This window comes from Camelus bactrianus, chromosome 4 (assembly GCF_048773025.1).
Source record: "Camelus bactrianus isolate YW-2024 breed Bactrian camel chromosome 4, ASM4877302v1, whole genome shotgun sequence".
Taxonomy (NCBI): Eukaryota; Metazoa; Chordata; class Mammalia; order Artiodactyla; family Camelidae; genus Camelus; species Camelus bactrianus.
The window spans coordinates 57477184-57492493 of NC_133542.1; the positions used below are offsets into that span (position 1 = coordinate 57477184).

Here is a 15310-nt window from a genome sequence, read left to right on the forward strand (position 1 = left end):
ATGGAGTGGGGCTAGTGGGACATCGTGGCAAAGCGGATCTGGGGGTTCTGTGAGTAAGTAGGTACGGGGGTACCCACAAGTGGGCTTTCTTTTAGCATGTGGGGCAGTGAGAATATCAGGTATGGAAGTTGGGACGTTCTCTTTTGTTGAAGAATGAGGCCTTGATTTTGAAGACAGAGCTCATTTAAGTACCTCACTACTTTGTGGCACTATTTTTCCTTTGAATGTTTCTCCCATTCTTTCTGGCACTAAATGTCCTTGATTTTGGTTCTATCCTCAATCCTTTTCTTCTCTCCACTCTTTCCTTAGGAAAGCTCACCTATTCATGTGGGTATACACTGGTGTGGCCATCGCAACCGTTAACATTTTGGAATGCTTCCACACTGCTTGGTAAAGAGCTGCTTCCTGAGACCCTCAAGGTCCCCACCCCCATCACTACTCCAACTCCCCTAAGTCCTCCTCCAGGATCTCCCTCCCCCAGCTTCGTTATGGTCCATCAACTGAGGGCTCAGTTGATACTGGCATAGCAGGGTACTTCCATCATCCCGCATCAACAGGATGACCAGCTTTGATTAGTCAGTGTCATGGCTCCACCTGAATCATGCTCCCTTAGAGTGGGGAACCCATGACTCCACATCAACCCTCAATTCATTCCTAGCTTACTTTGTATTCAGTTACCCACGAAGGCTCTCCTGACCCCTCCCCAACGGATGACCAAGACACCTATTTCATTGAGAAGAAAGGCGTTACTTGCTTAAAACAAAGGTTTTCTGCCCAAGACATTATCTATGATCCCTTTGCCATAGGGATCAGTTTAGGGAGCCCAATGGAAGAAATGCTCTCTTTCATACATCACAGGTGTATCAACTCGTAAGTTAAGCTAGGTAGCTGTATGAGAACCCAATTTAGATAGCAGGCAGGGACAAAGCTGATATTTTTCTATAACACATTTGAAGTCTGTCTTGTATTTTTGCCACAATACAGGATCATACCAACTCAGAATGGCAATAATGCCTAGATTTAAAATAAATACACCATGCAGTTTTGCAAATATCAACTGCCACCAAACCACACCCCCCGACACATACACACACACACACACACACACACAATTGAAGTAGAAGGAAAATAAAATCATTTCATGCCCTTCTATGTCAAAGTAACAAATTGATCATGGCACATGACCTGACAGAAATAAAATGCATCCATTCCTCAGTAATCTGTCCTGCAAAGACAGCCCTCTGTTTTGCATCTGTAACATAAGATTCCTAAGGATGTAAATACAGTTCTCATTATTTTATGAATGTTTCAGATAGTAAAATAACTGGCAGCCTGAAGTGTCCATTTTTCTATACATTAGATTTAATAACTCCTTCCTCTGAAAGCTCAGTATTGGAGAATAAACATTAGCTGACATAAACTATTTCTTCTGAAAAAATTAACTTGTGTGTTTCACAGAACAGAACACACAAGTTTGCTTTGCATAGAAGAGTTTCTCAATCATATGACAGAATTTCTCTCATTACAAATAATGTCTAGTTTATTTTCTAGAGGATAAATGTATCTCATTTTTAATCATCATATTTAATAGTCAAATTAAGATGGACACTAAAGGGTGAGAAGGTCATTACTCAGAATTGTGTAAAAATATAAACATATCAAAAATTTATTTGAATATATTTCTATGTCTGTTGCTATGAATTGAATTAAATAATGTTGAATTGTTACGTTAACAATCTAATCCACTTTTTATTAACTATTTTTTAAAGTGAAAAATACTATGATAACTTCAAGCTCCTAATGTGTTTTATGAATTTGTTTTTCAAATAAGATAAAACAGAAAAAATAATCTGTCGTATAAATATACCACAGCTTCTTTATCCAGTGATCTGTCAGTGGACATTTTGGTTGTTCCTATGTCTTGGCTATTGTATATAGTGTTGCTTTAAACATTGGGGTGCATGTATCTTTTTGAATTAGAGTTCCCTCCGGGTACATGCCCAGGAGTGGGATTGCTGGATCATATGGTAAATCTATTTTCAGTTTTTTGAGGAATCTCCATGCTGTTTTCCTTAATGGCTGTACAAACTATATTTCCACCAACAGTGTAGGGGGGGTTCCCATTTTTCCACACCCTCTCCAGCATTTATCGTTTGTGTATGACTGAAACATTATGTTGTACACTAGAAACTGACACACTGTAACTGACTATACATCAATAAAAAATTTTTTAAAACATAAAACAGAGATAACCTAAACTTTTTAAAATGATTTCTTTTTGATATCCACTAAAAACATGTCTTAGCCCTTGGTGAATTCCGTAATGTAATACGCCTACAAATATTTTTTAATGGATATTTAGAATTAAACATAAAGTTAGAAACTCTAAGTATAATAAAGCTATATTGCCTTTTTAATTTTTAATGTTTATTTCCCTCTAGAACCTAAAATAACTCGTCCTCCCATAAATGTAAAAATAATAGAAGGATTAAAGGCAGTCCTACCCTGTACCACAATGGGCAATCCCAAGCCATCAGTGTCGTGGATCAAGGAGGACAGTGCTCTCAGGGTAAGTGATTATTATGTTAAAACATGGTTGTACAACACATTTCCAAATACAACAATCCTTTGCGAACTCAGTTACACGCTTACGAACTTCTAGCATAAAATTTTGTCCATGTACCACATTTTAACTGAACTTAAATATTTCTGTTCCCATACAAGCAAATTGTAAGGCATTCCAGTTGGGGCTGAGTAGGAGAAAAAAGAGATGGGAACCAGGAGTATTAGGGATGAAAAATGAAGCCAAACCAAGCCAAGCAAAGCTAGAGTCTTTTTTGTTGGTTGGTTGGTATTTGAATCATTTACTGTTTAACACTGAATCTTTGAGATTCAAGGGATGAAAAAGACGGAACTAAAATCCCGGCTTTAGACCTGACAAATAGTTTCTGGGAGGAGAGAGAGAAATGAGGTTTGGAAGAAAAGGAATGAGAACATTCTGGAGTGAAATTAGAGCATCAAGAATCAAGAGCGGCAAACGAACACCTTGACAATGACCTCAGTCACACACGGCAGTCAGACTAGAAATTACGCCCATGCTCATTGTATTCTGCGTTCATATCTCATACCTGCATTCACTGATAAATTACTACACTGCATTATCACTGTGTCTTTCTGTCCTCATGTAACCTACCAACTGTGAACTCAACCAGGTCACAGATAATACATTTTTCATATTACTATACTCAGACAGAGTATTCCATGGGGAATACACAGGTGCTGATATATGTCGACTAACTGAAATGAAGTATAATATCAATAAGATTTGTTTTATTTAAAATAAAATAAATAATTTTAACTTGAATAATATTCTACATAATTCTCTGGCTTTCCTTTTAAGTATTTCCTGTAATAAAAGCAAGGGGTGGTTCTACATAGACTATTGAATATAGAGCCCCGAAAGAAAAGATAAATGTAATATCTCAACTATAAATACCAAATTTTATATTATTTGTACCATTTCCCAACTTTTCAAAGGACATATATTCCCTTAAGAATACCATGTAGGCAGTAAATATGGTGTTTAAAACAATGCTTTTTAATGAAACAGATTTGGATTTTTTAGAAATCAAATAAATTCCTAAAATAAGGCTTGTTGATTCAGGACATCAGATCAGCCTTGGTGTCCTCGTGTCATAAAAGAAAATAAAAATTGGTAATCTTACACGATCTCATTTATTATTGTATGTTATACATAACAAATGCCAAATAAATGTTAAAACGCTATTTCTGATCAGTGTGATAATGATGACCTGATGAAATATATCACATGTGTCCTCAACAAACCCACAGACATTTTAAATTCATGTCCCCATGCCTGGCAGGAAAACCCCCGCACTGCAGTTCTGGAATCCGGGAGTTTAAGGATTCACAATGTGCAAAAGGAAGACGCAGGACATTATCGATGTGTGGCAAAGAACAGCCTCGGGACGGCCTATTCCAAACTGGTGAAGCTGGAAGTTGAGGGTAAGGAGCTGCGTTCCTTCCCATTACGGTGTTACCAGGGGGCCTCGCGCGCTGCTGGGAAGGCTGGACTTCAGCCTGCGAAGCAGAGATGCGGTAGGTAGTTCAGTTCCCTCAACTCTCCTAGATATTAGACCATCAGGTCAAGACTTGGAAAATTGAAAAGAAAAAAAAAGTTCCCTAGTATAAAGGTCATTTTCCACCTATTGCCCAATTTTGACAGAAACAGATTAAATTCATTATAATACTGAAAAAGTAGGATACCATATTAGAACATCTCCCTGGCTTGGGCATTTCTCTCTTGTTTATCAATTTGAAGATACTCGTCTTATCTTTTTCAGCATAAAGACCTGTAGGTATTTAAAAAGTATCCAAAGGAAAAACGTGTACCTTTTTTTTTCCAGATTGTATTCTGTCACAAAGGGTTGAGAAAAAGAAAACACTGACTCAAAATGTATAACCCCCAATGGTCCTACTTCTATGAGTTACATTGTCAAAATACTTTTCATTTTTAAAAATGTTCCTTTAAAGTCAGTTAACTCAACGACTGGTTGTGAAAGATCTTCACTGAGAAATCAGAATCCAGATAGAGCTAGGGATTCTATCATTGGGTCGTCAGATGCTCCTTGACTTAAAATTACATCACATTTTCTTAAAAACAGAAACTAGCAGCACGCCTGTACTAGGTGAGTAAACGGAGTGCAAAACCCTTCCCAGCTCTTCCTGTTACAAGACTTAGAATTAACCTCTGACTCTCAGTTTTCTTATCTGTAAAGTGGGGTTTGTTGTAAGTTTCAAAGAGATAAGCCATTGACAGTATTTAGCAGAGTGGCCCTTTGTAAACACTCAATAAATGTTGACTATAACAATCATCACTTACTTTTACTGCTTTTCTGTTATCTGATAAAGTGGTTGGACTGTCACACTTTGGCACAAATTCAATCAGGGAAGGCTTCAGAGCTTCCCCATTGCTAATTTTGATTTCATTCCTTCTCTCAGGCTAAGAATCTGCTCTTTCCCACATTTCTTCCTTCTCAATCACACAGATTTCTGCTAAGATTACTTTCATTTTCTAACTAGACCTTCTTCTCACAGCTTGAGTGATCTCATTTCCATTAACGTTCATGAAAAGGAATGAGGATGTTGGGAAGGGTGGTTGTCAGGTACAAAAAAGACATATTTTTAGCACCGCTGCTTAATTTAATATCTTTTAAATTATCAATGCTATTTAAAGCTCAGTCTGCAACATCCAGCTGATGTAACTTATCACAGAAAAATAAACAAGCACACAAACACCCACACAGGCACAATTTCAGGCCTACTGAATATCGTCCTGGATTCAGTGTTTCCTTGAATTATGTGTGGAGTGATGCAGAACTAATGTTATCCATTTGTGTACAATGTCACAAAGATTTTCCTCTTCAAGATATGAAATATGAGCCCTTTGGATTATAACATATAACACTGATTGTTTAGATTACTGTCTTCACAGATTTTGAAACAATGTGCTTTAGTTTGGCCTAGAGAAAATGAACACAGATCAATTAACTGGGGTCTTGCCTTGCCATTTAATATTGTATCATGCCGATCAGGAAAACTGAATACTGTCTCCTCTCTTCCTAACATTTAAACAGTCATGTTCATTGTTTTATCAATTAATAGATGCTAGAGATTTTATTAAACATGCTGGTACTGAGAGCTCATAATATCAAAGCTTAAAGTTACTCTAGCAGTAGGTAAGATGCTCATTGTGGCAACCATGTCTATTTCCACTCTATTTTAGTCCCGACTAAAGTAGTCAATAGACGTGAAAATATGTGATCTGCTTAGCACGGTGGCTGGTACACAATCAGCATTTACTATAATAATTTTTATTAGAACATAAATATTGCAGCAAATCTGTTTTGGCTCTTGAAGCTCTGAAAGGTTGGCTTCCACTTAAAGAAAATAGTTGAGGCATTTCCACAAGAGAGAATGCAGACATGACCTATTTAAAGGAAGGGCCAGTTCAACCAATGACTCAGAGCAGGTGAAAGAAAAAAGCAACTAAGAAGTCACTGGAAAGATCCCAGTGTGCCTTCCCAGCAAATGCCTGCTGTCTTGGCAGTGGTGAGGGCTGAAGAGGAAGCTGGGCTACGGTCAGGTGCGGCAGACGAGCGTTTGTTATGTATTGTGTAGTTAAGTCTGCAGATTCATTGGAGCAAATCAGAATGAGAGCCCTGTAAGTGCTGCCTGATGCTGGGCTACACTTACAGCCAATAGGTATGTCAGGGAAAGGTGGGCTTTGTCTGCCATCGTGAGCTTCTGATGAGATTAAGCATGTAAAGATATTCTCCCCTTCCATCGTGTCTCAAAAAGTTCAAACAGTGATGTGCAAAATCGCTGATGGAAATCATCTAACTCAAGCATGGCCAAACAGGGAGGTCTTTCTAAAAGGATGAGCGATGAGATGGCTAACATTTTAAAACGCTAGATGCTTCACATGGATTATTTTATTTAATTTTCACTAACAGCCAGTGAGGAAGGTCGTTTCACTGCGCAATTTTAGAAAGCTGAGGAACAGAAAGGATCAGTAACTCACTCAAGGCTGCACAGATAGAGGCATGTAAGAAATGGAGTAGCACTGAGTACTGTCTGTTCCATTAAAGAACAAGAGAATTATGTGTCACTCTGTCAAGCGTAGTGTCAGAACGGGGATGGGGAAAGAAGCCAGAATTCTGTGAATGATGGAGAATGGGAGCAGGGAAAAAGAGAGACATGGGTGGAGACAATTTTTTCCATAAATTCGGCAGAGAAAAAAGATGAGTCCAAAAAGTGAGCAGTAGTTGGAGGCCCATAGGTAGTGTTGTTTTGCAAGACTTCTCTTTTTAAAAGATTCAATGTTTAAAAAATGTTTACAACATTAAAAATATTAATGAGAAGGAAGCCAGACAGAAGGAAAATTTGAACGTACAGGGGAGGGGAGAATATTCAAGGGACTGTGATGCTTGAGAAGGCGAAAGAGAGGTACTCAGCCATCAGCTTTATACACGGGGTGACCACGTGTCTCAGATCGCCCAGGACAATTCTGGTTTACACCTGTTGTCCTGGAATCATTATTAACAGATTCCTTCTTTTACTTTCAAAAATATCCAGGCTTCGGTGGTAAATTATATGATTACTGTACTTATTCAGGAAGAGGAAACTTCCTTCCTTGTAATAGGAAGGAAGGAGAAAAGGGGTGTATTCTAGGATAAGTGAGTTCACAAGTTTGCTGGCTGGCATTTGCGAAAGCTCCGTTCAGATGGTCTCTGTTTCCTCTAGGAAGTAGGAAGTAAGGTTATCTTCTGAAAATACTTCTGTAAAGGGGGGCAGAGGGATGAGGAGAGTGGAAAGGTTTTAAAATAGCTGAATAGGGGAGATGACTCACTGGGCAACCAGGGTTGCTGGGCAACATTCAGGTTTTAGCGGAGAACAGAACTGGGAAGACAGAGAAACATTCATTTATTTAATTGCGGGTGTTTCCCCAGGGTTTCTTATACTGTCTCCAGCAGTGTAAGCTAGAAAAAGTTGAGAGCCAAATCCAAAGGCAAGGTATAGGCATTGGAGTTTTGTGACGAAGGAAAATAGGGCAAAGGATTTGAGAATATTGTAAGAGAATGGTAAAAACCATGACTCATGGAATCTTTATGTACTAAACACACAAACCTGGGGTTAAATGCTTAGACCTTCAGCCATAGGACAGGCAAGATAATATGAAAATCTTCCTACTACCAGAAAGCTTGGTTAGTCGTATAACAAACTCATAAGGATAAAATGCAAATATTCAGGAATCAAAAGTGACTAGAAATTGGAAAAGCAGAGCAATAAGATCACGAGCTGGTTGTACACTGTCCTGCAAGAAAAGAGAGGTGCCTATTTCTATAATGTACAAGATTGGTTTTAAGTCTCTTAAAGGGACAGAAGACAAAGTCCTGGGCCTCTGTGAAGGGCAAGTTAGCATCAACACCCTTAAATAAAGCTGAGAACCACAGAAGTGAAAAGATGGGCCAGAAAAATTCTATCTGTTGGCATAGAAAGACAACACAGAGACCTGTCTGTCTTTTCATACGAAGAAAAATCAAGTCTTCTTATGCATGAATATCCAACACTCAGGACTATATCTCCAATAGATTTGATTTTTGAATTCATACTGCCAATCTGGGAACCCTCAGCTGGAGAAATTAACATAAAAATTAGCCCCAGGTCTTCTAAAGAAGACATAGAGATAGTCAACAGGCATATAAAAAGACTCTTAATATTGCTAATTAACAGAGAAATGCAAATCAAAACCGTAATGAGGTATCACACTAGTCAGAATGTCTATTATCAACAAGTCTACAAATAATAAATGCTGGAGAGGATGTGGAGAATGCACATTCCCACTATTGGTGGGAATGCAAATTGGTGCAGCCACTATGGAGACCAGTAAGGGGGTTTCTTTAAAAACTAAAAATAGAGCTACCATAGATCCAGCAATCCCACTGGATATCCCAGTCTGGAAAAAAATGAAAACCCTAATTCAAAAAGATACACGCATCCCCAACATTCATAGCAGCACTATTTACAGTAGCCAAGTATGGAAACAACCCAAGTGCCCATCAATAGACAATTGGCTTAAGAAGATGTCACACACACACACACACACACACACACACACACACACACACACACACACACACACATGGAATATTACTTGGCTATTAAAAAAGAATGAAATATTGTGATTTTCAGCAACATGCATGGACCTAGAGAACATTATACTTAGTGAAATAAGTCAGACAGAGGAAGACAAATACTATGTGTTATCTCTTATATGCAGAATTTAAAAAGTAATACAAATGAATCTACATACAAAGTTAAACAGACTCACAGACACAGAAAACAAACTTATGGTTACCAAAGGGAAAAGGGAGGGTGGAGGGACAAATTAGGAGTATGGGATACACACATACAAACTACAATACATAAATAGAAAAGCAACAAGGATTTACTGAATAGCACAGGGAATTACATTCAATATCATGTAATAACCTACAATGGAATATAATCACATAAAATATCACTAAATCACCTTGCTGTATACCTGAAGCTAACACAATATTGTAAATCAACTATACTTCAATTAGAAAAGAAAAAAAATTGTTACAGGTCAAAAGTATAACAACAAAAAAGCTCAAAAAAGAAACACCTTACACAGGTTACATAGGATTTTCACAGATAAAGCCACACTGAGGATAAGTTCACAATGCAAAATTATAGCACCCACAGGAAACAACATACCTTGCATGAGAATTAGCTCACACAATGTGCAAAGGGATTTAAACTCCAAGAAATTCAGTAAACAGCACAATATAATAGATACTCTAAAATAAATATGTTTAAACTAATGAAAGACACAAAAGGAGGAAGAAAAAAGAGAAAAATATGTTAGGAAGAAGAAAGGCAGTTCTGATAAAGAATTAAATATAATTTTAACAAGTGAAAAATATAAAGATTGAAATTAAAAGTCAATGGACGACTAGTGATACATGAGAGAGAAATAGATGACTCACACATCAGAAATCAGTTCTTCCAGAATTTAGAATTCAGTGAAGAGAAATGGGAAAGATGAAGCTGAGTTTGAGAAATAATTAAGGATATAAATTATAGAAAGAGAGAATGGAGAAATATAAGAGAAGTTATACTCAAAAGTATAAGGACTTAGAACTTGCCCAAACTGATGGAAAATTTAAATCTTCAAGTATGAGAAGCGCACCAAGTCCCAATAGTAAAAATAAAGAGCAGATATATAAAGAGTTTCACACCCAGACTCATCATAATGAACCAAATCCATAATGAACAAAGGCAAAGATAATCTTAAATTATTAAAGAAAAGACAGATTACTTATAAAGAACAACAATTAGAAAAACAGCAATGAAGAGGGTGAGGAGAAATCAGCATTTCCAATTATTCTTATAATTTGGCATAGCCTAGTGGAGATGTTTTTGTTTTTTAGGTTTTTTTCCCTAATAAAAATCAAACTTTAAAATGTGTATAGATTTGTCTCAGTAATTTAACTTCTGAAAATTTATCTAAGGGAATTATTTATAGAAATACATACTCCAGATGATCATAAAGTTGTTTATAATAGTACAAATTTAAAAATAATTTCAATTGGCATCAATAGGGACTGACATGTGATGAAATTCTATGTGACCACTAAAAAGAATGAGATTGATCTATTATGTATTAATTTCTAAAATTATCCATCATGTATGTGACTTGGACCCATTTCCTATCTCTGAGCCTCAGTTTCCTCATCTCTAAAACAGGGATAAAACAGCTCCTACCTCATAGATCACTGCCACGATTACATGCATTAATACTGGCACACCATAGGCACTATATAATTATTTGCTGTTTTATTATTTTTAATTGATACTTATATAGGCTTACCATCTTCAAGGCACTATCCTATTTCTTTAGAAATATTAACCCATTAGAAATACTGTGTTCATAAGTAAAAAAAGCTAAAGAACAGTATGTTATATATTTATACATTGGAGTATAAATACCAAATTGTTAACAGTCATCATCTCTGCACATAGAATTACATGGTAGGGGAGTTGGTTACCTTCTATCATATACTTTATATAGCTTTATATTTTTTGAACTTTTATAAAGAGACCTTTATAATTAGGAAGAATCAATGCTTGTACTTGTGCTTTGGAAAAAGTGATTTCTTCCACACACCATACTATTTTAATAAGTGACATCAACCTTTCCATTGTCCATTGGTTTGACATATAATTTTTGTAGTTCTGTGGCTCCATTCTGCTTTAGAGCAAACTCAAGGATGGGAAAAGTTTTGTCAAAGGCAATCGATTCTTATGCTGGTTAGTTATTCACAGCCCTGGGCTATTGGCTGAAGAATATTCAGGGTGGGGGTCATCTAAACAGAACACGGGACCATTTCCTGAGGGAAGGCATTAGCCCACAAAGATAGTGAGTTGAGGAAGAAGGGTTGCCACCTAGATGGAGTGGGAAGTGAAGGGGTTCAGAAAGCGGCCACTGCTGGTGAGTTCTCCTCCCACAGGACTGTTCTTTCTTACTTATGGGCAGCAACCTGAAATTTATGATTCTATAGTGTCTCAGATGATCAAAACCAAAATTCCACTTGGGTTCTGATTTCTCAATGAACATTTTCTAAAGTTGGTTGGGTGTTACTGACTCATGAAGTGAAACGAAGGTAAGTTCCCATAGAAAAGTGAAGCTCCACTGGGTGAGAACCACAGAGGGACAACTGATTTGACGTTGGCAGGCAACTCCGCGGTTTCCCAAATTCCATAGTTACCTAGAACGCAGAAAACAGCTGGCAATCTGACAACTGTGAAGGGGCTTCTTTGGAAAGGTTAACCCCTGGCTCAGGTTCCTCTGGAACAATGGGCTTTAGGATAGGTTTCATGGCAGAACGTGATGAGGGCCAGAGAAGTCTGCCTGTCATATTTCATAGATTCTAAATGCCCATTTTAAAATATCTCAGCATATTTGGAGTGAATCTCAGGGTCATCGGTTTCTTACAATAACTGTTGGCTAATTTGTCGGTTCATTATTATGCATTTTAATGTCTCTGAAATTGAGATTTGTCTTACCAGTCTTAAAGGTAGATCAGACCCCATGTGTGGCTTCTGCCCTTTAGCTAAGATCATTTCTTAGCTGTCTCCAAATATGAGCATGCATTTACAATGATCACACAAAGATAAATCAATCATACTGGCTCATAAAGATTTCCTTATATTTAACTAGAAATATTCCCTTCTGTTTGAGATCACTTCCTCTAATTATCTCCTTGCAGAGATGAAAACATCATTTTCAGTAGCATAATTCCATGTAGCCTCCCCACCCCTTCCCCACTGAACAATGATATTTGCTGGATTCGTTTTGTTTGGTCGAAAACAGAGACAAAGTGATTTTCAGTGCCCTATAGAAGGAATTGTCTCCTAAGCCAAGAGACAGCCTTGTCTCTCTCCAAACCCCTTTACATTCTACATTAGGCACAATGTGCATCCAAAGATCCATATTGTTTCTCTTATGTATCTTTAACTGAAACAGTCTTCTCCTGAGTACTCTAAAGGCAGAGAAGACAGATACTCAGTGGCAGGGTGATCCCACCGGGGAGTGTGATGACTTTAGTGGCAGAGCTGGAGTTTCCAAAAGGAGGCTGCCATCAGGGAGGCTCTGAATGACCTCGAAGTACCAGATTTGTATTTTATTTTCCCTTTTTTGACCAGAGCGATATTCTCCCTTTAAAAGAAATGTGTTTCATAAACACTACACCATAGAAATTAAATACTTTTAGTATGATGATATAATTACTCTTGTTTTATAGCTGGAAATTGTTGTGATGGGTTTTTCAATCACTGGGGAAAAAAAACCATAAAAAACTACAAATATCTCATTTTCTTATATTTCCCTTATATGCTTACATATTTCCCTTTTACTTCCCTTACATTCTTTGACTTAATTATTAGGAAATGATTTCTTTATTTGGAGCGAAGGGCAGATCCTGTATATTTTGTGAGTATCACATTCAGACGAATCCTGCTTTGTGGACAGAAACTGGTTGAATGTAGAATACTTGAAGTCCAAGTTAAAAGAGATGGATGTTGGAATGCACGGAGCTCCCTGCTGATTGCATTTTCGATTATTACCTTGTTTGCCCTTGGAGCTTTAAGCCCTTAAGGAAAAGACGGGTCAGAAAAGGCGCTGGAACCAAGCGTTCTTGGCATCCCCAGTGGGAAGACGTGGCTTGGCACCAGTACCAAGCTGCAGATAAGAGCCCCAGAAGCAGACCAAGAAAAGACCAGAGCCCTTCCAGGTACAAGCTTACTGTAGGCTTCCCTGGGTTTAAACAACTCCCCATTTGGAAGAAGCCCCTAAAATAGACCCCTGTCCCCAAACTTGGGAGAGGCATTTTGCGGAGGGGCTGGTGAGCCATTTGGCAAATTTAAGTGGTTTCAGCGCAAGAATCTCCATCACTGGACAGGGCACTTTACTGCTGCCAGTCCCTTTCTCTGCAATCTGAAAGGCTTCACCCCGTATCTTCAGGCTGACCTGGTCTACTGGAGGCTTTTTGTTGTTGTTGAAGACTTTTTGCAGACCTATGCTGTACATATGTAGAATTCTCAAAGACCAAAACAAATAGAAACACACCTATGACATCCCAGAGGCAAACATCAAACGATCTAACCATAAGAGATCAGGATTGTTTTCAAAAATGTTAGACTTCTGGCTGTCTTCTTTCCTAGAGATCAGATTTCCTTACGGCATCTAGAAAAGTGGAAGTGATCATGTCATGTTTATGCACATTTGATTTGCTTTTTCCTTTGTTTATGCTGCAGCTCTTAATATGACAAATGCCACAGAGAGAGGTATTTAAACCCCCCCAATGTGTGCTGTGCTCACAGTGATTGCAGTTTTAATAAAATTTGCAGTGGTCCTGTTCCCGGCATCAATTCTCCCTGCTTGATGCCACTAACAGGTTTGATTTGCTGTCATGAGTACATTGTGTATTTAAAAACCAAAGAAAGGAAAGAGGCATAAACCTTTGATATCCCTGGGGGCTACCAAGGGGAAAATTAAACCTGCATGATTAATAGGGTGCATGCTCTTAAAGAAGAGTTTGACCCACTGGTTTTGACTTTAGGGCATATTATGCTGCATTCTCACCTAAAAAGTTCCATAGTGCTTTCAAAAAAACAACAGTAAGGTGGTCCTTTAGTTGAAGAGTTGTCAGTAAAGTTCTCTAGGGACAAAAAAGTTATATAAAGATTATAGCGCTGAACATACAATACTTCAAGGTCAAGAAGAGTTAGGCCCTCTTTCATTGCTTTGAAGAAAAAAATGGGCTCTTAACTACTATATATAAAATAGTTAAACAACAAGGTCCTACTGTATAGCACAGGGAACTCTATTCAATACCTTGTAACGGCCTACAATGAAAAAGAATATGAAAAGGAATATATATTTGTATGACTGAATCACTATGCTGTACACCAGAAATTAACACAACATTGTAAATAGACTATACTTCAGTTAAAAAAATGTGCTCCAAAGATTTGTCTTCAATTATTTAAGAGGATAGAATTGATGAAGACAACGTTGACATTATATTGTTTGAAACGAAAAGTTACTATGACCGAAAAAAAATGCCTTCTCTACTTGGAGTAAGCTTTTATTTTCATTGTTTAGGTAATAACATGAGATGCACAAGTTCAAACATACATTCACACACACACAAAAAGGAAAAATTCTTTCTCTTTAAGGCATTGATTCATCCAACAAAGATTCATCGAGCAATATTCCGGGCACTGTGCAAGACAGAGAAAGCCAGCTCATCACTGGTCTTGATTTCAAAATGTAGCTATTTTGAGTCATGCCGAGATACCACTGGGACTCCGTGGCGATATGGAATTCAAAAATAACATTCACTTGTTCCTTTCAGAAAGCAAATATATGACTTCACATTTTAATTAGTATATTCATTTCCATAAAGGATAAACTGTACAGGGCATGTTTTTTGGAGGGAACGAAGTGTACTGGCTATTCACACAGGCGGCAGAGTCTAGAGTCAACTGCCTGAGTTCAAATCCTGCGTCCACCACTTAGCGCTCGTGTCATGTCTGGTAGGTCAACTTGGTTACTTTCTGGCTCAGTTTCCCTTCCTGGAAAATGAGGTTAATAATACCTTCTCTCTCATATGTTGCAAAAGAATACACTTAACTACTACACGTAAAGCTTTTACAAGAGTGCTTGGCACAGAGTAATCGCTCAAATAATAGTTATCAATGTTAGTTCCAGGACTAATGCAACTTCTGTGCAAGAGAGGCAAGGACTAAGCCCCTGTCAAGACATCACAGCTCTTTATTCCATGAGTCATCTTTACCTTCGAGGTAGAAGCAATAAAGTTTATTGGCAAAGTGAAATGTGTATTTCAAGTAGAATTGATGTTTTATTAATTTTGGTTCTATCAGAAGAGTAACCATAGACTTTAAATCTGAAATGAGCCCTAGGAGTTATAGCTCAGTTTTTAACCTGAATTTCCAGTTAAAGGAAACTAGAAACCAAAAAAAAAAAAAAAGGCTATTTTGCCCAAGTTAGCCAAATGCTTGGATGTCTTAACTCCTATACCAGGACATCTTTCATTAATTACCCTATTCTTTTTTTTTATTTTGAAGCTTTTTTTTTTTTTTTAACTGAAGTATAGTCAGTTTACAATGTTGTGAC

At 37.6% G+C, this 15310-nt stretch overlaps 1 protein-coding gene across 3 annotated transcripts in view; it reads left to right on the top strand.

The window, feature by feature from the left end:
* Nucleotides 1-15310, top strand: part of MUSK (muscle associated receptor tyrosine kinase) — a 95777-nt gene that overhangs the window by 18959 nt on the left and 61508 nt on the right. For 2 of the 3 annotated variants that reach the window (XM_010970087.3, XM_045506747.2), the window contains exons 4-5: nt 2442-2569; nt 3885-4026. In XM_010970087.3, the coding sequence (XP_010968389.2) occupies nt 2442-2569; nt 3885-4026 (270 nt within the window). Of the gene's footprint in view, nt 1-2441; nt 2570-3884; nt 4027-13425; nt 13456-15310 lie in introns of all 3 variants that reach the window. The other variant, XM_045506746.2, reaches the window with a different exon arrangement.